Source organism: Poromitra crassiceps, assembly GCF_964638095.1.
Source record: "Poromitra crassiceps genome assembly, chromosome: 4".
In the NCBI taxonomy this organism is placed as follows: Eukaryota; Metazoa; Chordata; class Actinopteri; order Beryciformes; family Melamphaidae; genus Poromitra; species Poromitra crassiceps.
Window position 1 is genome coordinate 25,375,941 of NC_139626.1, and position 27,613 is coordinate 25,403,553.

At 42.8% G+C, this 27,613-nt stretch overlaps 1 protein-coding gene across 1 annotated transcript; it reads left to right on the forward strand.

Annotated features, from left to right (window-relative positions):
• Nucleotides 1-191: 191 nt before the first annotated feature.
• Nucleotides 192-27,446, forward strand: LOC310775355 (speckle-type POZ protein). Its single transcript, XM_083635503.1, has 10 exons — nucleotides 192-271; nucleotides 17,123-17,321; nucleotides 17,611-17,732; nucleotides 19,648-19,799; nucleotides 21,711-21,838; nucleotides 22,342-22,519; nucleotides 22,694-22,749; nucleotides 23,450-23,572; nucleotides 24,452-24,594; nucleotides 25,592-27,446. Exons 2-10 carry the CDS (start codon nucleotides 17,244-17,246, stop codon nucleotides 25,734-25,736), a joined length of 1,125 nt encoding a protein of 374 aa, XP_083491629.1. The 5' UTR covers nucleotides 192-271; nucleotides 17,123-17,243; the 3' UTR covers nucleotides 25,737-27,446.
• Nucleotides 27,447-27,613: the final 167 nt, after the last annotated feature.

Genomic DNA, 27,613 nt, shown 5'->3' on the forward strand with positions numbered 1-27,613 from the left:
CTATTAAGATAAATGTGTTCGTCCATATTAACGACATACAGACATAACACAGTTGGTTATTTATTTACTCATCATTTGCTGTTATGAGACACCGATTGAGTTTTGGTTTAATGTGTGTATCACGCCGATACAAAAGGGGGCGCTGTTGACAAGACAACGCTTTCGAGATTTGCCTGTTCTCCAGCCAGCTAGCCTGCTTCGAGCTAAGTAATAACACAACCAACAACAGAAGATCTCGGACAACTAGCGTTAACATTATAATTGAACACAGGTGAGTTTGGCGATCAATATAACAGAACAATGTGATGTATGGATCAAGGGTTAAACTCATACGATAATCGTTGCTATATCGTGTATGAAGTCGCAATTGTTGATGCAGTTCCCTGACCTTTTTGTTTGCCTCACCTCACGAAAAGCTCTAACGTTAGCTAGCTAGCTGCTAACGCCAGTTATTATGGGGCATTTATGTAACATAACCCTGGTGTCTAGCAATTGGGTTAACGCTATACCATGCCAAATGGCGAGTGCAATCCAACGTGAGATGGCCTTGGCAACTAACCGAACGCTATCGTTGTTGGGAAAGAGTTACCTTTTCAGCTGGCCCTAACTAAATGGATGCCGCTGTCACCGACACCGACTAGCATTAGCTGTAAGGTCTGTGTTCCCAATATCGCCAACTGCTAAGTAATGTTAGCGTAGTAACTTAACGTTAGTTAACATGGTGAGTAGTAGACTAAAGTTTTAAACGTGTCAGTACAAACAGTAAGCCGCAGATAGGTGTGAGCTTTACGTTAACATTATGTTGGGCCTTCATCATACTAAATATTACACTAAAAATGGTTGTTTGCGTTAGTTTTACAAGAGTTTGCATGGAGTGCTCAGGTTATTACTAGATTAATGCATTGTATCACATGTTCCTGTGTAACGTAAGGTTTAACCACACTCTCCTAAATAAGTTTATCAGGCGTAGACCACATCACAACAAGTAGTTTGAAATCCTTGGTGGAACACGGGCTGCCAAAGGAAGTGGACATTGTCATATCCGCTCAGTATTGGGCTGGCGCAGTTGCACGTTTACTTGCACAGCAGAGGGCCATTACTTCTGTCTGGCAGTAGGTGCTGTGTAGCCTATCTCTCATGTAGCCACATGTCTGTCTACAGTTTGTTTATGTTGCTGTTTTTATATGCTGTTGAGCACTGCACTGCTTGCTTGCATCACCGTGCAGTTTCAGATGTAATGCACAAGAGATTTGTCTTCTTGCTCAGGGAACTCGAATCTGTATGTCAATTTCTAAATAGCATCTTTTTTGCCAGCTGTTCTGCTCACCCATCACATGATGCTCCATTACAATACAATTGAGCTTGGACATGTTTAAGGATTTTTAAATTTCCATCTTTGTCATATGAGTTATATGACATACTATTTGAATGTTAAAATCTTTTTTGCATTCATTATGAGTTCATTAAAATCCAACAAATGTGAAAGATTAAATTGATTTACTTGAGTCAATTAGCTGGAATTCAAATTGTTTAGGCTTTTCTTATGGAATCATTTTGGTAATTCACAGTATAGCAGTTCACTTTCCAGCCGAGTTCTAACTGTGTTTGTGGACAGACATTTGTATGACTGGCTAAAACAAAGCCCCATATGTTCCGCTGTTCTCCTTTCCTCTGCGATGCACTCTGAACTAGTCACACTAGTGAATTTGAATTTGAATTTGGGGGGGTTGAGCGTTCAAAACGCTCTCCTTCCCGTCTCCGACGTCCAATCGCAGATCCGAAGATATAATAATCTCCCTACGGAAGCCAGTAGTTTAGGCGGGGGGGTTAAAATGATATTCCTGCGTGAAACAACCATTTAAAAGTAGTCTTTCCACAGCCTGTGCCGGATTTAGGAGAGGAGAAGTGTCCCAGTGCCGACAGAAACCTTGGGAGCTTGAGTATTTCATGACATGTTTTGCTTCCCAGGTGCGCTGGATTTGATCACTGTGCCACCAGATCTGTGTGACTGCAATGTTGTTTGCTCACTGCATGCAAGCTGATAGTGAGATCAAACACACCTGACCCTGCTGTAAGACATTTAATTTGTATAGCGCTTTTTCATTATACTCAAAGAAGCTTAATGCACATTATACCCGAGATGAATAGAAAACAAACCTCACTGCTCTTTTGGGACTTTGGAATATTGAACGAATGGACAACAGACAGATTGTGTCTGTGTTTTGTGGTTTGATTGGTATATAGGCCTATCATTTAGGACATCATGATATGATTCCATTTTCATGCTATATTATGATAGCAGCTGTTTCCAACTTATCTTGCAAAGATAAGTTTCATCAGATCTCACTGCAGGCTGTTGGAAATTTCTAGAGTTGTGAGCAGTTCAACTTAACACCGTATATAGGCAGCTGACAGTTTATGACAACCACAACAACAAGGATGAAACAGCTGGTACAAAAGTTGGTGGTAGCAGTTGTTTTTCTGGTCGTAGTCAGTATGGAACCTACTGGCTGTGTTGTGGAGTTTCTGGAAAGTTTTTAAGGGCTGTATTTAATTAGCGTTTGTGGATATTGGAAACTGATTATTATTGAAGTAGCCTACATATCAAACGACCTGTGTTTTTAAATTATCCACACGAATACAGTTGAGGGTGCGCTGTTCCTGCAAAATGGGGCATCGTCTGAGTGGACGGCTAGTATAAGTCATTCTGTCAGTCCCCCCCTCACATTCGATTATGATAGAAATGTGTTTTTATACAGATCATATCGACAATTAGCCTGGTAAACCAGCCGGTCAAGTGAACTCACATTTCATTTGGTTCTGCAACTCTGGGAGGGCTGTCTGCAGAAACGGCAAAGCGGACGAGCCAATCAGCAACCCGCCTCGTAGTTGACATCGTAACCGGCCAATCATAACGTCGCTAGCAAAACAGTAATGGCCACCTCCTTGCCTGTCCGCCTCGAGGAGTAATGTCAATGTTCGTCTAGTTTAAGCCTTAAAGTGCAGTTATTGCAGAAATAGACTCAATAACAACAATTAAACAAGTACAGGAGTATGCAACAGCAGAGTTTCTGGCGGAAAATATGTTTTTGCCGTTCTCCAGAGTGGATTTGGGTTTGACTGGATCCAACGCTGATTGGCTGAAGGAGTTGTCTGTCAAGGCAAGTACACCCGCCCAACTTCCGCCCACTGCAAAGAGTATTGTGAAGGCTTCAGGCCAGACGGGAACGAAGAACGAAATTAAATGTGAGTTCACGTGACCGGCTGGTTTAAAAGGCTAATCGACAATGGTAAATATCGTTTATTGGCCATAACAGCAATGTTAATATCGGTTATCGTTAGGTATCGGCCAAAATTTTCATATCTGTACATCCCTACGGATCCCTACATAACTCTGTTAACAATAAGCATAATGCGTCCACCATCCCACTCCATTTGTTGAGACCTTTGCCATGGTCTTTCTGGAGAGGGCTTCTGTCTTTGTTCAAGAAGAAAGAAAAACACAGCTACACATTCTGCAAATAATCAAAAATTAAAATTGAAAGGTTATTGTAAGTCAGTAAAGTTTCACTGCTCCTCACTTCGGCCTAAAACTCCTTTTTGAAGGTAGTTTAATGACGGTATGTTTCAGCCAGCAGAAGTGTCACTCCTTGGAGGTCAAAATGTCAAGTGTAACATCTCAGTGCAGCTGGCTGTTGGTAATGGTATCAAGCAGAAGGTGACTGGAGACATTAGATATGCATTGAAGTACCTCCTCCCTTTCTTATCCTCCCTATCCTGTAGGACTGCAGGCAAGAGGTCAAGGCTGGGTGCTAATGCTTGTTTGCCCTGCCAAATCCCCTCCAATGGAATTGTGGGTCTGCTCAGAGTCAGGGATGAGAGAGGGAGGCAAGCTGATCGCTGTACCAAAATCAATAGTTCATACCTCTCTGAGATTGAGCTTTCAGGAAAGGAGGAGCACCACGAGCAAGGGCAGAATATGAAAACGCTCCCATAGAGGCCCAATGCACGCCATGCAATCGATCCCCGGTCCCTGTACCAATTATAGTTTTAAGGTTTGTCCGTGGCTTACTGCAGTCCTCAAAGACCAAGGCCTTGGAGATAGACATTGTGTTCACTGACACTTCGACAAGGGTTGCAATTTTTTCATTCCCCCTGGAAATTGCCACCCTGAAATGCCTCCGTACTTCCACTCTTTAATTTAGAACAAAGATTGATTTTTTCTTTTTTTTTATGGCAATTTAGCCCCAATTTATTGTGCTTGCCAAAAATAATTAACTACTATCTGACATATTATAGAGATAGGCCTGTGGGTTAGTTTTAGAGGTGTAATTAATAATGTATGTTGAGGATTTATTTTTCTTTTTTTACATACAGTTCAGATTATATTTGCCTACTCCTCTTTTTCTGGCTTCGTTGTTTCCAGCTTTAATTGTGTTGTCTTGCTCAGTCACGCCCCTGAAAGCTAGGCTCAAATGAGTCAATTTAGTGCTCAGTTTAGGGCTTTTCACACTACATGCTCTTAGCCCGTTGCTATCTAAGCCCTGGGGTAAGAGTAGGGCTAGATAGCCCCAGGCTAACTTAGCCCCGTTTCACACTGGCAACTTTTAGCCCTGTGTTTAGATGGAAAGTCACGGCTAACCCTGCTCCAGAGCAGGGCCAGCTAGCCGGGGCTGAAGTCAGGGTTTAGTCCACTTTGGAGTGCAGGGCCAGGATTGTGCAAGTGTGAAAGCTTTCTTAGCCCTGGGCTAACATCTCTCTTAGCCCCAGGCTAACAGGTCTCTAGCCCCAGGCTAAGAGACTGACTTAACCCCGGCTAAGTGTAGTGTGAAAAGCCCTTATGGGCAAATCAGGAGTTAGTCTACGTCCACCCCATACAACATTTAATTCCAGTCAAGATTCCTGCTATCATATCACATATCAGCGGAAGGCTGAAGTCTCGGACATGTTGGATCTTCAGGGGAAAAGTGAATGGGGTTTTAGAATGGGGATTTCACTTAAATGCATAAAATAAGGTCTGTGGTTAACAAAAGTTTATGGGAGTGGTAATTTGTGTTCAGCAGGATAATCTTCACAAACGTGAGTCACTTGTATGACTTTTGAAGCGTTTTCTGAAAATAGCGTTAAAAAAACACATTTACGTTTCAAAAGTCATAAAAGTGATTCACGTTTCATGAAGATTATCCCATGGAAACAATGGCATGACAGCTAGTTTATTTCAGACTACGGACTTTACGGACGAGGGGAGACATCTCGCCTGCCGCTCCTCCTCCACATGCAGGCAGACAGGCAGAAACACACGCTCTGCACCGCACGGGGAAACGCGAATAAGTATTGCGCCAACTTCGCCAGCCAGGGGAATGCATTAGGCTATAAATAGTACATTTTAATCTAAATGTTGTTATTTTGGTTAATGAGCGTCGGTTGCTGTCGGTCAGGGGAAAAAAATCATTTTCACCATCCCTGTGTGTGTGAATTTTGAAAAAGAAAACCAACAACCATTTCTAAGCAGTAATTGTATAGTGTTACCCCTTGGACTAATGGCTGCTATGTCTTCAGCTCCTCTGCTCTTATTGACCACCTGTCCTTGAATCTGATCTTGATTTCTTCTCGCTCATAACTCTTTTTGATTTTCTTTCGTCTCCATCTCTCCTCCCTTTGTTGCAATTATGCTGCGATCTCTTTCAATTGTTCCACAGACTAGAGGCTCATCTTTCATTCTCCATCTGTTTTTCCATTTGGCTTCTCTTTCACTTTACTTTTCATTTTCTCCCCCTGTGGCTCCCTTCCCTTTTCCTCATCACCTCACTCCATCTTGCCAGTTGCCTTGCCACTGTTAAAGAATCCAGACGACCGGCTGGCTCTTCATTCATTGGATTAGCTGAAGACAGCCTTTGGAACTAGGCCCAACCAAGCTCCTGATATTGATCGCTTTGTGCGTTTGCCAGACTCCCTTAATTTAAGTGAAGTGGCGAATAACTTCCACTGCACAAGATCTTTCTCTCATAGTCAAATGAGGCCAGATTAAGATCAATATCTGCACTTGAAACGGGACAGGATCATCCATGCTCAGCTGCTGACACAATAGTGTGGCACAATTCGGACAGATTTTTCAGCGGCACATTAATGCTATGCACATCCTGTCCCACCTCGTCCCAAAGGTGCTCTATTGGTTTGATGTGGGGACTGTGCATTCGGGATCCAATATGAAATTTCACAGTACGATATGGTATCTACTAGGGGTGTCACGATACACTCAGTTCACGATACGATACACGATATTGGGTTCACGATAACGATACGATACGATATTTTAACAATATTTTTTTGCGATCGATTTGTAAGTTGAGGGGGCATCCTCCACGCTAATTTCAGTAATTTAAGACTTAAGACTTAAGACTTAATTTATTTGTCCCGGAAGGGAAATTCATTTTCACTGTCCTGTACATTACAAAGAAAAAAAACTCTTACACCACCCATTTCATCCTCCGTGTCTGTAACATCCCTCGTCTGTTCACACAAAACAATGAAAAGGAGAGCGAGCATGCAATCAGATGCAGATCAGTGCCAACATGTTCAGCTTCTTTTTCTCGCGATATGAGATTTCATCTCAACGATGCATATTGTCACGTTTTGATATCGCGATATATTGTGGGACGATATATTGTGACATCCCTAGTATCTACCAATAGCATGGTTGTATACTGGTATTTCACGGTATTAGCTTACCCCTTGGACTACCACCCCCTTTTAATTAAACAATCTATGGCCCATTGAAAAAACAAACAAGCATTTTGAAAAATATTGCTTTATTCAACTCAAACTGAAACTAATATGAGAATGTTTACACAAGGGTCCTCCATTATGAATTTATTTTAGTGGCGGCGCCGTGCATATTGTGCAACATATAGAGCTCAACAGTCACGTGATGGTTCCGTGATGTCACGGTTCTGGAAGACCCGTTCATATTCTGCCATGAGATTTTGATTATAGCCATAATGTTGTAACCACCCACCCAGAGCCGTATAATAGAAGAGTTCCGACATCTCCATTCACTCCAATGGACCAGTTTTTTTCCAGGAAGTAGAAAGTGGAACTCTTGAGTAAAAAAAGCAGCACTGTCGAGTTGCAGGAGAATAGACAGTGTTGTACTTTGAAAGGGTTTTTCATCCCTTGAAATTAATCAAATTGTACATTATCAGCTTTATTTTAGCATGCAAAAGTAGCGCGAGACCCATTCCTGGCTGTTCATTGGCTAATGAGTCTCGCATTTTGGTCCTCCGCTGACGCCACTCTCTCTCTAGAGGACACTACACCCACCCAATGTAGACTTACCACGGACCTTCATCTAGTGGTGAAACGAAGGTACCGGTATATCTTTCTGTAGAAGAAGAGATGACGTCATCAGGCTATAATGCTGTCAAGTTGAGCCCAAAATGCAATTTGTATAAAATGGCCCTCTTGTTTAAAAGTGGTGTTAAAATTATTCCAAGTGAAATGTGTTTCTGTTTATTATCACTATGAAATGGGTCTGAAGGTGAGATGAAATTATATGAAAATTACATATCATGATTATAGTATCGTGATATAGTACGACTATAATCGTACCAGTAGTGATCAAAATGATCACGGTTATCAGTATTATCACGGTATTGTTAAAATGTGCAGAACATTTTCAAAAAGTACTGATTACACTCACAGAAATCATTTGACCAAGATTTAGATTGAAAACTCAGACCCCAAAAGGACTGATACACTCACTGAAATCATTTCTCCAAGGCTGCGCGTCTGCATCTGGTAGACGTCACGGTTGCCAACTTTGGTTGATGATGGACAGTATTTACCATGTTGTTCAAATCACTGTAATCACGGTACCACAGTTTTAATGATATAATGAAAATCTGAAACTGTACGGTTATCGTCAGGAATTTTATCACGGTTATCATTAAAACCGGTTATCATTTCATGCCTAGTCTGAAGTATTTAGGTTGAATAGTTTTTTTTGATCATGCCATGTAAGAGTACACAAATGGTAGTACGCAACGGCAACACATACTTAATCAGTGTTCTGATTATGAGGGGGTCCTGGTCCTGGAAACCTTTCTTTCCTCTAAGGGGTCCCTGGCCCCAAACGAGAACCCCTGGTCTAGTTTACTGAGGAGAGCAGCCATTACTGAAATGCTGGAACCAGCGTGTCTGCCACCAACACCATCACTAATAGGGCTGGGTATCCCCACTGACTTCCCGATACGATACGATTCCGATACACAAGGTCCCAAGTCGATACGATTTCCGATACGATACGATATCGATATTTTAGTTACAATACCAGTTTTGCTTTGATAATGGAAGAGATTCTCAAAGAACTAATGCTGTAAATTGTACAAGGAACCCTCTAACCTGGTGCATTATTAAAAAATATTAATATTTACATTAAGAATTGACCATAAAGCAGGCAGTTACATCATGTAATTCTTTTTTATTTAAACATCACCAACATAGTCATTCAACATCTTATCTTTCTTTACAGTCTTCTGTCTCTTTCTTTACAGTCTTCTGTGAGAAGCCAAACAAATTTAGATTTCCACTATACAACAGTCATTGAACAGCAGCATGTTGTAAACAATGTTTCATAAAGTATAAATCCTCATGAACATTTCCAGTTCACAAACATTATAGTGCAAACAGATTTGAGGTCTGTACATCTGGCTCATGGTGCATGCACAATGCACATGTAGCCTACAGTATTTTTTTTTGTTTAAACTACAAACATAAATAAACGTCAACTTGAAACTATGTTTTAATTACCACACACAGCCTATAATATTATAGCCTATGTTTATAAAAAAAAATTTTTTTTTTAATGCATTTTAAAAGATCGATACTGGGATTTATGTATCAATACTTGTTCCTTCACGTGAATATCGATTCAATATCGATATATCGATTTTTTTTTTAACCCAGCCCTAATCACTAAGACACTCAAATGATGTGTCTTGTCAATTCTAGTATGGATCAGTACCTGTCTGAGCCTCCTCCTGACCCTGCATGCATGCTTCATTGGTTAATATTTATGCATGCTTATTGCTTAATCCTTATGCTTTATGTGACTCAGACAAACCCCATTTACACCTGGTAATGTGATCTGTATCCGGATAAGTTATCCGAATACAGATTGCATTTTAATACCATGTGTAAAATGGGGTCTGATTGTCCGGAGCCGGAGGAGCAAGCCATTTACGGAATCGGGGAGCAGTACGTAATAAAATGGATGCTGAGACGATTTGAAGATTCAGTCTGGACAGTATTTCAATTCAAATTCACAAAACTGTTTGTTTGGTGTGACACGCTGTCTGTTTTCAGTCTTTTAAAATTTGTCTGTGGGCAGCATTACTGTCAGTGTATCTCCACCCCCTGGCCTGCAATACAATCACCAGTAGCAGAAAGCTCATCTTACCGCCATCACAATTTATCGCCCTGCCTTTTGACCTAAATTGAATTCATGGATGAAGAAATAAAGGCTCTTTGTGCGCACACACACGTGTGTGAGAAAGATACGTGTAGCGATGGGGGAAAGATTGTCGAAATGGGGAAAGATATTGAATGGTGGAAAATATTGCCCACAGATTGAGTGTATGTGGGGTAGAAGGAGACAGACTAGTATTATATTTGAGTGTATGGGGGTAGAAGGAGACAGACTAGTATTATATTTGAGTTTATGTGGGGTAGAAGGAGACAGACTAGTATTATATTTGAGTTTATGGGGGTAGAAGGAGACAGACTAGTATTATATTTGAGTGTATGGGGGTAGAAGGAGACAGACTAGTATTATATTTGAGTGTATGGGGGTAGAAGGAGACAGACTAGTATTATATTTGAGTTTATGGGGTAGAAGGAGACAGACTAGTATTATATTTGAGTTTATGGGGGTAGAAGGAGACAGACTAGTATTATATTTGAGTTTATGGCGGTAGAAGGAGACAGACTAGTATTACATTTGAGTTTATGGGGTTAGAAGGAGACAGACTAGTATTATATTTGAGTTTATGGTGGTAGAAGGAGACAGACTAGTATTACATTTGAGTTTATGGGGGTAGAAGGAGACAGGCTAGTATTATATTTGAGTTTATGGTGGTAGGAGACAGACTAGTATTAGATTTTAGTGTATGCGGGGTAGAAGGAGACACTCAACACTCAGTTTTGACATAATTTGTCCACTAACTTATCAGTATAAAGTGATGTACATATTATTACACTACCTGGGGGGTACACAGTGTGTTGTATCTTTAGCTCTATTATTTAATTTTGAGTAAATTCTGTAGAATATCGCAATATATCGCAATATGTATTGCATCGCAATATATCGTGATACAATCGTATCCTGACCCAAGTATCGTGATACGTATCGTATCGTCAGATCCTTGCCAATACCCAGCCCTATATATTTGAGTGTATGGGGGTTAGAAGGAGACAGACCAGTATTATATTTGAGTGTATGGGGGGTAGAAGGAGACTAGTATTATATTTGAGTGTATGGGGGGTAGAAGGAGACTAGTATTATATTTGAGTGTATAGGGGGTAGAAGGAGACTAGTATTATTTTTGAGTGTATGGGGGTAGACGGAGACAGACTAGTATTATATTTGAGGGTAGAAGGAGACTAGTATTATATTTGAGTGTATGGGGGTAGAGGGAGACGGACTAGTATTATATTTGAGTGTATGGGGGTAGAAGGAGACAGACTAGTATTATATTTGAGTGTATGGGGGTAGAAGGAGACAGACTAGTATTATATTTGAGTTTATGGGGGTAGAAGGAGACAGACTAGTATTATATTTGAGTGTATGGAGGGTAGAAGGAGACAGACTAGTATTATATTTGAGTGTATGGGGGGTAGAAGGAGACTAGTATTATATTTGAGTGTATGGGGGTAGAAGGAGACAGACTAGTATTATATTTGAGTTTATGGGGGTAGAAGGAGACAGACTAGTATTATATTTGAGTTTATGGGGGTAGAAGGAGACAGACTAGGCCTAAAAAAAAATTAAGTTTGGTTCCGGTTGCCGACCGACCCTGTCAATTTACGTGCGACCCAATTTATTTTATGAGCTTGTTGATTTGACGGTGGCGCTAAGGGGCGGGGTTTGCCACTGCGCAAAGGTGCTTTTCGCTACGGATACTTTAAAACGAAAATGGCATGGAGGGAGCATGACGGACATGTGCTTTGTGTCGCTTCTCTGCCCATGCAGCAGCGTGCCAACCAGAATTGTGAGATTGGGGTTAAAATCGTTTGAAAACGTGCTTCAGGAAGTTAAACAGTGCGCTTGTATATTCGTATCAGCAGCCGGCAAAGTGGACAGAGCTGACAAATGGACGGATATCTCCAGCGATGTGGTGTCGACCCCCACTCAGCAGCTTGGTTCGCTCGTCAGTGGCTTCATGGCTACGTTTCAATTCAGGTATTTAGCACTGAAGTGCACGGCAGAACCTCAGCCCTCGACAGCTCAAAGTACCGCTCCGTCCGCCTTCGAGATACTGTTTCGTGCACAGCAACGTACTCATTTGCCCCCGCCGAAGGTTGCACAGACGAAAAAAGAGGAGCTAAAAAATGACATTCTGGAGAGCCGGCGGACCCGGGGAGTGGGCTTTTCTCTTCCAGAGAGCACAAACCAGAGCGTGTGTGTGCGCGTGTGCGTGCATCTGTGCGTATGCGTGCATGTGTGTGTGTGTGACGTGTGTGTTTGTGTGCGTGTGTGTGTAGCTATGAGGAAGCCGTGAGTTGGAAGAGGCAGGGAGGGAGGGGGGGGGGGGGGGGAATAGAAGTGTGTATGTCTGGTTTTTGCAGTCTAATAATGCCATTAAAGGTATGAGATGAAATATTGTTTGAGATGTCTTCAATGCCAATGGTCCAGAACTGGTTTTTAGGAGTAGAAAAAAGAACATTTAAAATCAGCACGTTTTAATAACATTGAAGCATTCATATTGACTTAAATATTTTGTTCATATAAAAACGTGTGTAGAGCACAGTGGTACAGTACATGTAGGCTATGTTATTAAAAAAGTATCCATCGCTGCTGTAATTTTAAGGAAAAAAAATATATCTATATATTTCCTATCTATCCCTTGCTGCCACTGAAAATAAAATAAAAAAATAAAATAAAATAAATTCCCTACCGACCCTCACCTCAACTGACAACCAACAGGAACCAAACTTATATTTTTTTTAGGCCCTACTATTATATTTGAGTGTATGGGGGTAGAAGGAGACAGACTAGTATTATATTTGAGTGTATGGGGGTAGAAGGAGACAGACTAGTATTATATTTGAGTGTATGGGGGGTAGAAGGAGACTACTATTATATTTGAGTGTATGGGGGTAGAAGGAGACAGACTAGTATTATATTTGAGTGTATGGGGGTAGAGGGAGACGGACTAGTATTATATTTGAGTGTATGGGGGTAGAAGGAGACAGACTAGTATTATATTTGAGTGTATGGGGGTAGAAGGAGACAGACTAGTATTATATTTGAGTTTATGGGGGTAGAAGGAGACAGACTAGTATTATATTTGAGTGTATGGAGGGTAGAAGGAGACAGACTAGTATTATATTTGAGTGTATGGGGGGTAGAAGGAGACTAGTATTATATTTGAGTGTATGGGGGTAGAAGGAGACAGACTAGTATTATATTTGAGTTTATGGGGGTAGAAGGAGACAGACTAGTATTATATTTGAGTTTATGGGGGTAGAAGGAGACAGACTAGGCCTAAAAAAAAATTAAGTTTGGTTCCGGTTGCCGACCGACCCTGTCAATTTACGTGCGACCCAATTTATTTTATGAGCTTGTTGATTTGACGGTGGCGCTAAGGGGCGGGGTTTGCCACTGCGCAAAGGTGCTTTTCGCTACGGATACTTTAAAACGAAAATGGCATGGAGGGAGCATGACGGACATGTGCTTTGTGTCGCTTCTCTGCCCATGCAGCAGCGTGCCAACCAGAATTGTGAGATTGGGGTTAAAATCGTTTGAAAACGTGCTTCAGGAAGTTAAACAGTGCGCTTGTATATTCGTATCAGCAGCCGGCAAAGTGGACAGAGCTGACAAATGGACGGATATCTCCAGCGATGTGGTGTCGACCCCCACTCAGCAGCTTGGTTCGCTCGTCAGTGGCTTCATGGCTACGTTTCAATTCAGGTATTTAGCACTGAAGTGCACGGCAGAACCTCAGCCCTCGACAGCTCAAAGTACCGCTCCGTCCGCCTTCGAGATACTGTTTCGTGCACAGCAACGTACTCATTTGCCCCCGCCGAAGGTTGCACAGACGAAAAAAGAGGAGCTAAAAAATGACATTCTGGAGAGCCGGCGGACCCGGGGAGTGGGCTTTTCTCTTCCAGAGAGCACAAACCAGAGCGTGTGTGTGCGCGTGTGCGTGCATCTGTGCGTATGCGTGCATGTGTGTGTGTGTGACGTGTGTGTTTGTGTGCGTGTGTGTGTAGCTATGAGGAAGCCGTGAGTTGGAAGAGGCAGGGAGGGAGGGGGGGGGGGGGGGGGAATAGAAGTGTGTATGTCTGGTTTTTGCAGTCTAATAATGCCATTAAAGGTATGAGATGAAATATTGTTTGAGATGTCTTCAATGCCAATGGTCCAGAACTGGTTTTTAGGAGTAGAAAAAAGAACATTTAAAATCAGCACGTTTTAATAACATTGAAGCATTCATATTGACTTAAATATTTTGTTCATATAAAAACGTGTGTAGAGCACAGTGGTACAGTACATGTAGGCTATGTTATTAAAAAAGTATCCATCGCTGCTGTAATTTTAAGGAAAAAAAATATATCTATATATTTCCTATCTATCCCTTGCTGCCACTGAAAATAAAATAAAAAAATAAAATAAAATAAATTCCCTACCGACCCTCACCTCAACTGACAACCAACAGGAACCAAACTTATATTTTTTTTAGGCCCTACTATTATATTTGAGTGTATGGGGGTAGAAGGAGACAGACTAGTATTATATTTGAGTGTATGGGGGTAGAAGGAGACAGACTAGTATTATATTTGAGTGTATGGGGGGTAGAAGGAGACTACTATTATATTTGAGTGTATGGGGGTAGAAGGAGACAGACTAGTATTATATTTGAGTTTATGGGGGTAGAAGGAGACAGACTACTATTATATTTGAGTGTATGGAGGGTAGAAGGAGACAGACTAGTATTATATTTGAGTGTATGGGGGTAGAAGGAGACAGACTAGTATTATATTTGAGTGTATGGGGGTAGGAGACAGACTATTATATTTGAGTGTATGGGGGTAGAAGGAGACAGACTAGTATTATATTTGAGTGTATGGAGGGTAGAAGGAGACAGACTAGTATTATATTTGAGTGTATGGGGGTAGAAGGAGACAGACTAGTATTATATTTGAGTTTATGGGGTAGAAGGAGACAGACTAGTATTATATTTGAGTTTATGGGGGTAGAAGGAGACAGACTAGTATTATATTTGAGTTTATGGCGGTAGAAGGAGACAGACTAGTATTACATTTGAGTTTATGGGGGTAGAAGGAGACAGACTAGTATTATATTTGAGTGTATGGGGGTAGAAGGAGGGGGGGGGGGGGCGTACATAACATGAGTTTGATAGTTAGGCCTACTTTTCCTCCACTAGGCTGCAGAGACTTTGTTGGACAAGATTTGAACTTTGTCTTGGAGACTCATCTAGGCTTTAGTTTCTAGCCACCCCCCCCCTCCTCCTTCCCCCAGATTGGATCTCAACATTAGACTTTTCACACACACGCACACACACACACACACACACACACACACACACACGCACACGCACACACACCACAAAAAAGTACAACTTTTTAAGTACAACATCCCGATTTCCGCACCATGAAGAGTGTGTGTGCGCTTGCAGCACGTGCCTTTCACAAGTCTGTACATGGCAGACCTGTATGTGACTTGACATTGTTTCAAGAGCCTCAGAATTGGTCATTGGCTCCAAACTCCACCACAGTCCTACAGGACAGCTCTCCACCTTGTTTATTTACACTCCAGTCCTACGGGACAGCTCTCCACCTTGTTTATTTACACTCCAGTCCTACAGGACAGCTCTCCACCTTGTTTATTTACACTCCAGTCCTACGGGACAGCTCTCCACCTTGTTTATTTACACTCCAGCCCTACGGGACAGCTCTCCACCTTGTTTATTTACACTCCAGTCCTACAGGACAGCTCTCCACCTTGTTTATTTACACTCCAGTCCTACGGGACAGCTCTCCACCTTGTTTATTTACACTCCAGTCCTACGGGACAGCTCTCCACCTTGTTTATTTACACGCCAGTCCTACAGGACAGCTCTCCACCTTGTTTATTTACACTCCAGTCCTACAGGACAGCTCTCCACCTTGTTTATTTAGAGTTCAGACCTACAGGACAGCTCTCCACCTTGTTTATTTACACTCCAGCCCTACGGGACAGCTCTCCACCTTGTTTACTTACAGTTCAGTCGGGGACAGTTCTCCACCTTGTTTATTTACACTCCAGCCCTACGGGACAACTCTCCACCTTGTTTATTTACACTCCAGTCCTACGGGACAGCTCTCCACCTTGTTTATTTACACTCCAGTCCTACAGGACAGCTCTCCCCCTTGTTTATTTACACTCCAGTCCTACGGGACAGCTCTCCACCTTGTTTATTTACACTCCAGTCCTACAGGACAGCTCTCCACCTTGTTTATTTACACTCCAGTCCTACGGGACAGCTCTCCACCTTGTTTATTTACACTCCAGTCCTACAGGACAGCTCTCCACCTTGTTTATTTACACTCCAGTCCTACGGGACAGCTCTCCACCTTGTTTATTTACACTCCAGTCCTACAGGACAGCTCTCCACCTTGTTTATTTACACTCCAGTCCTACGGGACAGCTCTCCACCTTGTTTATTTACACTCCAGTCCATTCCTACAGGACAACTCTCCACCTTGTTTATCTACACTCCAGTCCTACAGGACAACTCTCCACCTTGTTTATTTACACTTCAGTCCTACGGGACCGCTCTCCACCTTGTTTAATTACAGTTCAGTCCTACGGGACAGCTCTCCACCTTGTTTATTTACACTCCAGTCCTACAGGACAACTCTTCACCTTGTTTATTTACACTCCAGTCCTACAGGACAGCTCTCCACCTTGTTTATTTAGAGTTCAGTCCTACAGGACAGCTCTCCACCTTGTTTATTTACACTCCAGTCCTACAGGACAACTCTTCACCTTGTTTATTTACACTCCAGTCCTACAGGACAGCTCTTCACCTTGTTTATTTACACTCCAGTCCTACAGGACAACTCTTCACCTTCACACTCCAGTCCTACAGGACAGCTCTCCACCTTGTTTATTTACAGTTCAGTCCTACGGGACAGCTCTCCACATTGTTTATTTACAATTCAGTCCTACAGGACAGCTCTCCACCTTGTTTGTTTATTTACAGTTCAGTCCTACGGGACAGCTCTCCACCTTGTTTATTTACAGTTCAGTCCTACGGGACAGCTCTCCACCTTGTTTATTTACAGTTCATTCTCAGACTTAATTGGACTGCTCTCCACTTAGTTTATTTACAGTTCATTCTCAGACTTAATTGGACTGCTCTCCACTTAGTTTATTTACAGTTCATTCTCAGACTTAATTGGACTGCTCTCCACTATTTACAATTCATTCTCAGACTTAATTGCCATTGCAGCAGCTATTGATCCTAGAACAGGCCATCGATCTCCTGCCCCGCCCCCAAACCCAGCAGGCTGCACTAGCAGGCAGCGTGAGTACCACTCTGTCACACTAGCAGCGTGGGTACCACTCTGTCACACTCGCTGTTAGGCAAGATGAATTAAATGATATTGAGTCTTAACTAGATTAATGAGAGATACAGCGGCTGTGTCTTGAATCACAATCAGCTGTGTTTTGTTTTAAGAGTAGCCTAGTTCTCTATGAGGGTGTATCATTGCTTACCCATCTGTTAGTGCGCAAAATGAGCTAGGCTAAACTGGTGTTATTCTCAAGGAACTTCAAGGAGACACAATTCAAATATCTAGTCTGGTCACTTAGCCATGCTCACATTGTCTATGTTTCTAGGGGGCAAACTGCGTCCATCTGGCGTTTGCTGATGCAGGTGGACGCCGGGAGTGAACATTGACGTGTGGAAGTGACGCATCCTCCTCGCCTATTGCCCCCCACACCTGCTGTCACGCTGGCTATGTCAAGAGTTCCGAGTCCCCCTCCCCCGGCGGAAATGTCCAGCGGGCCTGTGGCCGAGAGCTGGTGCTACACGCAGGTAAAGTGACCACACGTGTGAACTTGTAATCATGACTTGTTGTCCCCAGGCTAGGAAACTAACTTACATTCACATGACAGTGGCTGGTATACACTGTTTTCCCAGCAAGTAAGATATATTGTTTTTTGTAGAATAGTATATCCAAACTAGTAGTTGGTTACCTGCCAAAGCGGTTTGTAGTGTCGGCACACCAGACATTTCCAAACCTTGATTTTGTCTGGAATCAAGAATAAATCAGGTAGTCCTACTTTTTATGAAATATTCTTTTCCACTTGTGTTCACCCACCAGATCAAAGTGGTGAAGTTCTCCTACATGTGGACCATCAACAACTTCAGCTTCTGTCGTGAGGAGATGGGCGAAGTCATCAAGAGCTCCACCTTCTCCTCTGGGGCCAATGACAAGCTAAAATGGTGGGTGGGCAAGAGAGCTGCTTTGTCTCTGCATATTCCAGTATGTGGTATTTGCAATCTTACTGTACAACAAGTGGGGTGTTTATAAATGTCGAGAATCCCACAAAAACATTTTAAGAATGACTGTTGCAACATTCTTATTACTGAACTTAAAGAATTCAGTTTTTGACAACCATATTTCTAGCTCTTATTTATGCTTTATAACTCACCCTGAAAATAACTTTTTGAAAACCATTCACTATAAAGCTAGAGCGGCCTGCGACAGAGGCCATAGGGGCACCTGCAAAGCATGTATTTACAGCCTGTAAATAGCTTATTTTCTGCCACACCACCGGCTCATATCCTTATTATATCATAGAGATAATGAGAAAATGAACAGTATTTACCTTGCTGCAGCCAGCGTGTTATAGCCTGGCTCTGTTTGCTGTCCGTCACATTGGTATTAGGGATGGGCATTTTAAGCAATTTAAATACTCGAGTACTCTCCTTCTATTATGAACGAGTACCCGAACAGCATAAACGTTACTCGAGTACTGACGTTATGAACGAGTGCTCGAGTACCCGAGTACTCGCGCCCATCCCTAATTGGTATGACGTTAGTGCGGCTAAAATAAATATGGAAGGCCATCGAATTCAAATGCATCGCCCATATTCTCTGAATCAGATAAATATCCAGCCATCCTACGGTGTTTACCATGCCATGGACTGTCATGGCATTGGCGGCTTGATCCACTGGAGCTGAACTCTCAACTGATGTGAGACTGTCGCGGGATGTGGAACCTACCAGACAGCTGGCTGAGAGAGGTCAATAGAATAGGTAAATATTCGAGACGAGGCATTTGAATTTGATGGCCGCCCGTATTTATTTGAGCCGGACTGGCGGCCACCAAGCCTGTACAATTGCAGGGGAAACGTTGATTACTGTATTATTGGGGAGACCATGCCATTTTTTGACTGATGAAACCCGATTCAACGGTCTAATATAGATGTTGATTTCTTTCTGCTGGTTCCCTTCTTTTGAATCTATCTTTCTACCGGTGTCACAACTAGGCCCCGCTGTGAGTGTGTGTGGATAACTGTCAGAATTACTTGATAGCTCAAAACGGTGACTTAGAAGTATTCAGGCTTTTAAACTCATTTGAGGTTTCACACTTATTTTGCACACACAGTTAGTGAGAGGCACATTTATATTATGGCAGTGTCAACCACAAACAAACCATATTATGTATTTTCTCTCTGTCATTTGTCTTCTGTTAATTTACAGTCACTTTCCCAGTTTAATTTATACTGTCACTTTCACATTTATTCTATTTGGATGCAGCTTTACATTATAATATCTAATTAGCACTTTTCCTTGTCTCTTTTTTTTGTCTTCGTGGAATGTAGGGTTGTCAAAAGTATTGTTTTTTTTCTTAAAATATTAACAAATGAATAGTAACCCCAGTGGAATGGAATGTTTTTTATATTTGTAGCTGTGATTGCTGAAAGAATGTAAAATGTAGGGAACATTGAGAAGTTCATTTATGTTTTCAGGCTTCAAATATTAAAGTGCATTATCTGACACAATAAATGTCTTAACTGGTCAGAAATCTCACTTATTTTATACAGGTGTGTGTGACTGTGTGTGTGTGTGTGTGTGTGTGTGTGTGTGTGTGTGTGTGTGTGTGTGTGTGTGTGTGTGTGTGTGTGTGTGTGTGTGTGTGTGTGTATTATCAATCCCAACCAGAGTCCAAATAAGGCACCATCAAATAGAAAATGAATGCAATTGTCTTCCTTGTTTTGAATTGATTCACGTCATATGAAATTGGTCTAAGAGTGATTGGCATCTTTATTCATTAGTAAATATACTTTGCCAACTAACTGCTGCCCCCCCCCCACTCCCTCCCCCCCCCCCCACTCCCACCCTCAACCTCAGGTGTTTGCGTGTGAATCCCAAGGGTCTGGATGAGGAGAGCAAAGACTACCTGTCTCTGTACCTGCTGCTGGTCAGCTGCCCCAAGGCTGAGGTGCGCGCCAAGTTCAAGTTCTCTATCCTCAATGCCAAGGGAGAGGAGACCAAAGCCATGGGTGAGTCAGCGGGCTACCACTAGCTTTTTGTTGTTGTGTCAAAGTGGCTAATGTTTGCCAAGCTCCTGGCTACAGAGGTACAGTAAGAATCAGTGTCATTGAAGATTTGAATGAGAGATATTTGGTTTTTCAAGATGAAATGATTGGAAATCTTTTGCAAAATCCCTTTGATGAGTTCACTGCTTACATTGCAATGCTCTTTTACTTGGGCTTGCCTAGGGGTATGTCCTTTTAATTGGGCTTGCCTAGGGGACGGGGTATGTCCTTTACTTGGGCTTGCCTAGGGGACGGGGTATGTCCTTTACTTGGGCTTGCCTAGGGGTATGTCCTTTTAATTGGGCTTGCCTAGGGGACGGGGTATGTCCTTTTAATTGGGCTTGCCTAGGGGACGGGGTATGTCCTTTACTTGGGCTTGCCTAGGGGACGGGGTATGTCCTTTACTTGGGCTTGCCTAGGGGTATGTCCTTTTAATTGGGCTTGCCTAGGGGATGGGGTATGTCCTTTACTTGGGCTTGCCTAGGGGACGGGGTATGTCCTTTACTTGGGCTTGCCTAGGGGACGGGGTATGTCTTTTACTTGGGCTTGCCTAGGGGTATGTCCTTTTAATTGGGCTTGCCTAGGGGACGGGGTATGTCCTTTACTTGGGCTTGCCTAGGGGACGGGGTATGTCCTTTACTTGGGCTTGCCTAGGGGACGGGGTATGTCTTTTACTTGGACTTGCCTAGGGGTATGTCCTTTTAATTGGGCTTCCCTAGGGGACGGGGTATGTCCTTTACTTGGGCTTGCCTAGGGGACGGGGTATGTCCTTTACTTGGGCTTGCCTAGGGGACGGGGTATGTCCTTTACTTGGGCTTGCCTAGGGGACAGGGTATGTCCTTTACTTGGGCTTGCCTAGGGGACGGGGTATGTCCTTTACTTGGGCTTGCCTAGGGGACGGGGTATGTCCTTTACTTGGGCTTGCCTAGGGGACGGGGTATGTCCTTTACTTGGGCTTGCCTAGGGGACGGGGTATGTCCTTTACTTGGGCTTGCCTAGGGGACGGGGTATGTCCTTTACTTGGGCTTGCCTAGGGGACGGGGTATGTCCTTCACTTGGGCTTGCCTAGGGGACGGGGTATGTCCTTTACTTGGGCTTGCCTAGGGGACGGGGTATGTCCTTTACTTGGGCTTGCCTAGGGCACGGGGTATGTCCTTTACTTGGGCTTGCCTAGGGCAGTGGTTCTCAAATGGGGGTCCGCGGACCCCCAGGGGTCCGTGGCACTTTGCCAGGGGGTCCGCGAAAAGTTTGCAAGTAAAAAAAAAAAAAAAAAAATTTTTTTTTTTAAATTAAAAAATAAAATGCTACATGTTACTTATTCCTTCTCAAACTACTTCCTACATGGTGCTAGTCTTTCAAAATATCTTGGCTGTCATTGATTGTGTTGCATAGTGGTTTTCTGTACTGTTGACAAATTGTGATATTGTAAGTCGCTTTTGACAAAACAAAAGTGTCTGCTAAATGACGTAATGTAATGTAATAAAAAAATTTTTTTTTTTTTTTTGCAAAATCTTCATAGTTCAACGAAAATAGTTTATGCTTTAAATCCAAAATGGTTCATGGATTACATTCTAATAACAAACCTATCAAATTAAAAGTCAAGCACGTTACCGTGGAAACAATTAAGCTTAGCTCAAAATCACAAAACAGAATGAGGGGGTCCCCGGTATATTTTCTATCTTGTAAGGGGTCCTTGGCTGAAAAACATTTGAGAACCTCTGGCCTAGGGGACGGGGTATGTCATTTACTTGGGCTTGCCTAGGGGACGGGGTATGTCATTTACTTGGGCTTGCCTAGGGGACGGGGTATGTCCTTTACTTGGGCTTGCCTAGGGGCATGTTGCTCACACTTGTGCGTGTCCTTGTTGGTATGCAGAAAGCCAGAGAGCATATCGGTTTGTCCAGGGGAAGGACTGGGGTTTCAAGAAGTTCATCCGCCGAGACTTTCTCTTAGACGAGGCCAACGGTCTTCTACCTGACGACAAGCTCACGCTCTTCTGTGAGGTAAAGTCTGCCTACTGCTGCTTAGGCCCAAGCCCTTTTTGTCTTTACGTCTTTTTGTTTTTCATTTCATTTCATAAGCTTTATATCGATAAGTTCAGCTTCCAACCTTTCTCATCATTATGATTCCTTATGGCTTATATATTATATATATAATATAAGCACTAAGCTAAAGAAATACAAGTGCATCTGGCCTCTTGGAATTGGGTGAGCACTGTGATAACCACTGTCATCACCATAGAAATTAGTTAAATATTTCTTTCTTCAAAATTATAGACCATTTGAAAAAAGCGATGCCCAGTTTTATAAAACATTCGTTTTTTTTCTTTTCTTTGGATAGTAGGTACTGTATTTTAGAGGTATTGAAAGCTGACCATCATTGTCTCCCCCCCCAAAAAAAACCCCATAAATAAATACATATATATATATATATACACATAACTAAATAAAAAAATAAAAATACATACTACCATTTTGCAGTACAACATGTCCTTTCTCTTGCCCAGGTGAGTGTGGTGCAGGACTCAGTCAACATATCCGGCCAGAACACTATGAACATGGTGAAGGTGCCGGACTGCCGGCTAGCAGACGAGCTGGGTGGCCTGTGGGAGAACTCGCGCTTCACCGACTGCTCCCTGTGTGTGGCTGGCCAGGAGTTCCAGGCCCACAAAGCCATCCTGGCAGGTACAGACAAGACGCAGACACACCCGGCCTGCGTCTTCTCTGTGTTACTACCCTCTTTGTTCCTCATGATTTATACGCTTGGCGCCCTCCTCCTGTTTCTCACTTCATCTCGCCATTTGTCACACGAGGGCATTTTCGCCTCTCACAAATCTCTTTCCGTATTGTTCCTTTCAGCTCGTTCGCCCGTATTCAGCGCCATGTTTGAGCACGAGATGGAAGAGAGCAAAAAGGTGAGCCCAAGGTTCCCATCCTTTTTTCTTTGATGCTCTTAGAAATCAACGTGTTTTGCTCCTCACTGGTTCAGCTGCTCAAAGATTCACTGTTCTTTCGAGGGTCTTAAAGGAGCGTGAAGGATTGTGTGCTGTCAAATGGCTCCAGCACCAAACTATTGGCTGAAACTGAATGATGGCCCACCTGGAATGAAACGGCCCTGCCTCACATGGAGGCCAGGATTCATCCTTCACTGACAAAGCTGCAGAAACAGAGAATTGCTTTTTTCATCTGTGCACTTGTGACTATAAGAAATGAAATGGCAGGAGATGCTACCTAAATGTTTTTTAAGACCATGGCCATTTTAGATCCCCCCCCCCCCCCCCCTTTTCTTCTGTGCAAACTTTTTGAAAGAGAGAAACGGTTCACTCTGCGATTCAAGTGTGTTTTAAAGTGGAACATTAGTTTGTGCAAAACAAAAGGGAGAATAAAGGGGGTTGTGTAGTGGGCAAGTTAAATAATTACTTATTAGTGGTGGCTGATAACCCCACATGATTTGCATTAGAAACAGTGGAACATGTTTGCTTTTGCTTTTGTTTATTCACTGTGAATAAACATATCCATCTGTAACATATCATCAATACAAATAGCTGCCACTTTTGAATTGATGCAAAAAATGTCTGTCATGGTGAAATGCTTTGAACTGTCTGTCCCGCTCAGAACCGCGTGGAGATCAACGACGTGGAGCCGGAGGTCTTCAAAGAGATGATGTGCTTCATTTACACAGACAAAGCGCCCAACCTGGACAAGATGGCTGACGACTTGCTGGCAGCAGCTGACAAAGTAATATAACATGACAAAAGCGCTACGCCACCAATATTTTTTGACCTATGCTGCCAGGCAGCCAGTTACAACACCATGAAATGGAGAAATTAATATAAAGTCAAAATCAATTGATTATAGCTCATTTTTCGCTGTCAAAAACTAAGAACAGTGGCACTCACAACCCTCTTCCCACAGTTTTTGGAGGGTGGCCTGCTGTATTTGTAGCACTAGGCAGTATGTCCTGTCATGTGAATACACAAACAAGCTCAGAATTCATAGCTCTGCTATCAAATGAAGATCATTTGGATGCTAAACTTGAGAGGAAGATTTCTTTCTCAAAGTCCACACAATCAGTCTCCCATTCGTTGTAATGGAGGACCAGTGAGATCAGTGTGACATCACAGTATGGGAGCCAGGCTGACATTTTACTGTCATTTTGAACTTTGAGAGACAATAGTGAATATTTGCAAATAGGATCTGAACATGGTGGGCGGCTTTAGCTCAGGAGGTAGAGCGGGTCGGCCAATGACGCAAGGGCTGGCGGTTCGATCCCCGCTCCCTCCCAGCTGCTGTCGCTGTGTCCATGGGCAAGACACTTAACCCTCCTTGCTCCCGATGGTGTGTAGGCACCCTGCGTGGCAGCCTGCCGCCATCGGTGTATGAATGGGTGAATGTAGACTATCTACTGATTGTAAAGCGCTTTGGATAAAAGCGCTATATAAATGCAGGCCATTTACCATTTACCATGGTAATATCACGTGAATGCTGAAATTCAGTGGTGTTCCCGTTCAAGAATATATACGTTTACCCATATGATATAGTTCTCAAATGTGGATTTTAACGACAATGCTTAAAGTGGTTGCTGAAGTATATCGCTCTTTCGCCCTTGTGGTTCAGTATGCTCTGGAGAGACTGAAGGTTATGTGTGAGGACGCCCTGTGCACCAGTCTGTCTGTGGAGAATGCTGCTGAGATCCTCATCCTGGCCGACCTGCACAGCGCCGACCAGCTCAAAACGCAGGCCGTCGACTTCATCAACTAGTGAGTTCACACACACAGAGAGAGAGAGAGAGAGGAATGGAGCGTCACAGGAATGAGTCCGGAAGTAGCGCTTGGGTTCATCAGGCGAAAAGTGAATGTGGTTTTAGAATGGGGATTTCACTTAAATGCATAAAATATGATCTGTGGTGAACAAAAGTTTATGGGAGCGTGAATTTGGGTTTAGCAGGATAATCTTCACAAACGTGAATAACCTTTATGACTTTTGGAACGTAAATGTGTTTTTTTAAGTGATTTTTAGAAAACTCTTCAAAAGGCATAACGGTGATTAACGTTCGTGAAGATTGTCCTTCCGAACCCAAATCCGCGCTCCCATAAACTTTTGTTAACCACAGAACTTATTTTATGCATTTAAGTGAAATCCCCATTCTAAAACCCAATAGACTTTTCCCCTGACGAACCAACATGGCAGTGATTTTTTTTCTCACTCGCTCTTCGTTGGCGCCGTTTCTCTCTTTGTCCCTTGCTCACCATCTCTCACTGATAGTGGATCTATGGTCACCTGTCATTTTGCTTAGATGCTTTTCTTTCTTTTCCCCCATTCTTCTTTATCTTGGCTTCCTTACTCTGGCCTCTCATTCTGCCCCGTCTCTTGCCATCTCTCCATCGCACTCCATCATTTAATCCGACATCTTGTTCGCAGAGTGGCCTGTCTGATATGATTAAATCCTGTCAAGGCGTTCAGAGGGATCAGGACGGCCTGACTCTTTGCAGGGTCTGGTGTCACCGCATGTGTTAACATGGATGAGTGGGTGATAATTATTCTCACCATGTGTCTCTGTGTCCCTGCCCAGTGCCCACACATCATTTATTAACTATTTGAGTTTATTTGATTTGCCTCCCTCAAATATACATTATTGCTGCATGTTGTTTTTTTATATAACACATTTTTTTATATGACACATTTTTTGCTAGTCTACCGTATTTGTACTTTCTCACTTCTCTCTCCTTCTCATCTCTCATCTCTCTCTCTCTCCAGCCACGCTGCAGAGGTAATGGAGACGGCAGGATGGAAGTCCATGGTAGCGTCCCATCCTCACCTGGTGGCCGAAGCGTACCGCTCCCTGGCCTCTGCCCAGTGCCCCTTCCTGGGACCCCCGCGCAAGCGCCTCAAACAGTCCTAATGGCCACGCAGCAAGCATCTCCACACTTTACACACACACAGATTTATCCCCCCTCGCACATGCAGGGACAACCTCTCCCCCAAGCTGTTACTTACTTAACTACCTACAGCCTCCCCCCCCCCGCCCCGTTCTCCCCCTTCCTCTCTGTCCCATCCAAAACCTGCTGTAATTAGTCTCTTCTAAAGATGGGAGAGAAAATGGAGGAGGAGGAAAGGACGGAGACGGAGGAGAGGGGACAGATGGGCCCGCGAAGTGGATGTTTGTCGTTTACAAAAACCATGACACCCCCCCTCTCTTTTCTCCTCGGCTCTGGCTGAGTGAGGTCTGACGTTGTGCGCCTTCCTGTGTGTGAAGACATGACCTAAATCCTTAGACGTCCTGCTAGTTCATGCCTGGGATGTAGAAATCCGTGTGAGAGGAAGAACTGGACACATCATCCCAACTGGAGCCACTCGTTTGGAAATTGGGAGGCTTAGAGGATGAGAGCCGAGTGGCTAAATAAAGCCAAGTCCTTAACTGTCGAGCTTAGCATAAGGCTAGCTTAGCATAAGGCTTCCCTTCACTCTGTTCCTATTGTTGAGGGCAGAACAGTCTGAGCAGTCCCCAAGGACAAACGGGCCTACGCGGGACAAAAGAAAGAAGTGGGCCTATTAGTTACAAACTAGAAGCCCCAGAGAACGACAAACAAGGGCTAGAAAAAAGAAAGAAAGTAGAGATGGGACAAAAACGTCGAAAATAGTTTTCCCAAAGAAAGTTGGGAAACATTGCACTAATGTCACAGGTCGGAGGTCACCCCTTGTCAACCCCTACCAGCAGTGAAGCGGAAATACTGTAGGCAAGCACATACTGAAGCAAGCTTCATGGACAAAAGACCCACTTGGACCACCAAGAACAAGTTCCCTTTAAGATGATTTACCTGAAAGTGACAAAACAAAACATGTACTCCCATTTAATACTTTGCTTCATCATCGTCTTTGTATTTTTTAACAAATAGGAAAAAGACAGTGTAGAGAGGGGACAGAAAAGAGCAACACACAATAGAATGTCATTCTTCTGGGAATTGTATTTTGTGTGTGTGTGTATCTGTTTTGAAATGAAATCCCAAGGTGTCCATGGAGAAACCAACCAGGAGACAACAAATGAAGAATACAATGTCAGGCAGTGGTTACAAAGGGACATTATGATTCAATTAGGCATAATGTTGATGTTCTTTTTTGACATATTTCTTATTTGCCCCCCCCCCCCCAAAAGAACTATCCTTATTTTGTTTTATTTTTTCATAGGAATTGTACAGACACCAATGTTTTTGAAGCTGTGTAAACAAAACATTTTCAACCGTGAAATTGAAAAGTGGACCGATGTTTTCTTTGCAGGCTTTAAGACTGACTGAAGGAAATGAGATTGAATGAACACGTTTTAATGTTCGGAACAGAGAATGTGAAAAAAAATGCACACCGAGGCAAACTACATCAGATGCATTTGAACTTATCATGGAAAATGGTCATTGATAGAAGGAGCCATTGCAGTTTCTTTCCTGTAGATATTGCTGGTTAAGAGAAGTGACACTTAGTTGTTGCCATTTTTTGTTCCCAAAGGAATAAACCACAACTATTTTGTATTGAATGCAATGCAAACTTAATTGTGTGGTTATTATATTTGTATGCTTTATGTATTTATATTGGGTTTATGTTGTTTGAACTGTCCCATAAATCTACAACAGAGATTCCTCGTGAAAGTGTGTTGAGATGGCACCTGCACATAAGAAAGATGAAATTCTTTCTTCAAGAGAAAAAACAATGCTTGATCTGTTTGTCATGGTCTTTCACAATTCATTGCATTTAACCTAATGTAGTGTGTCTCTGAAGCAGTGTAGGAAA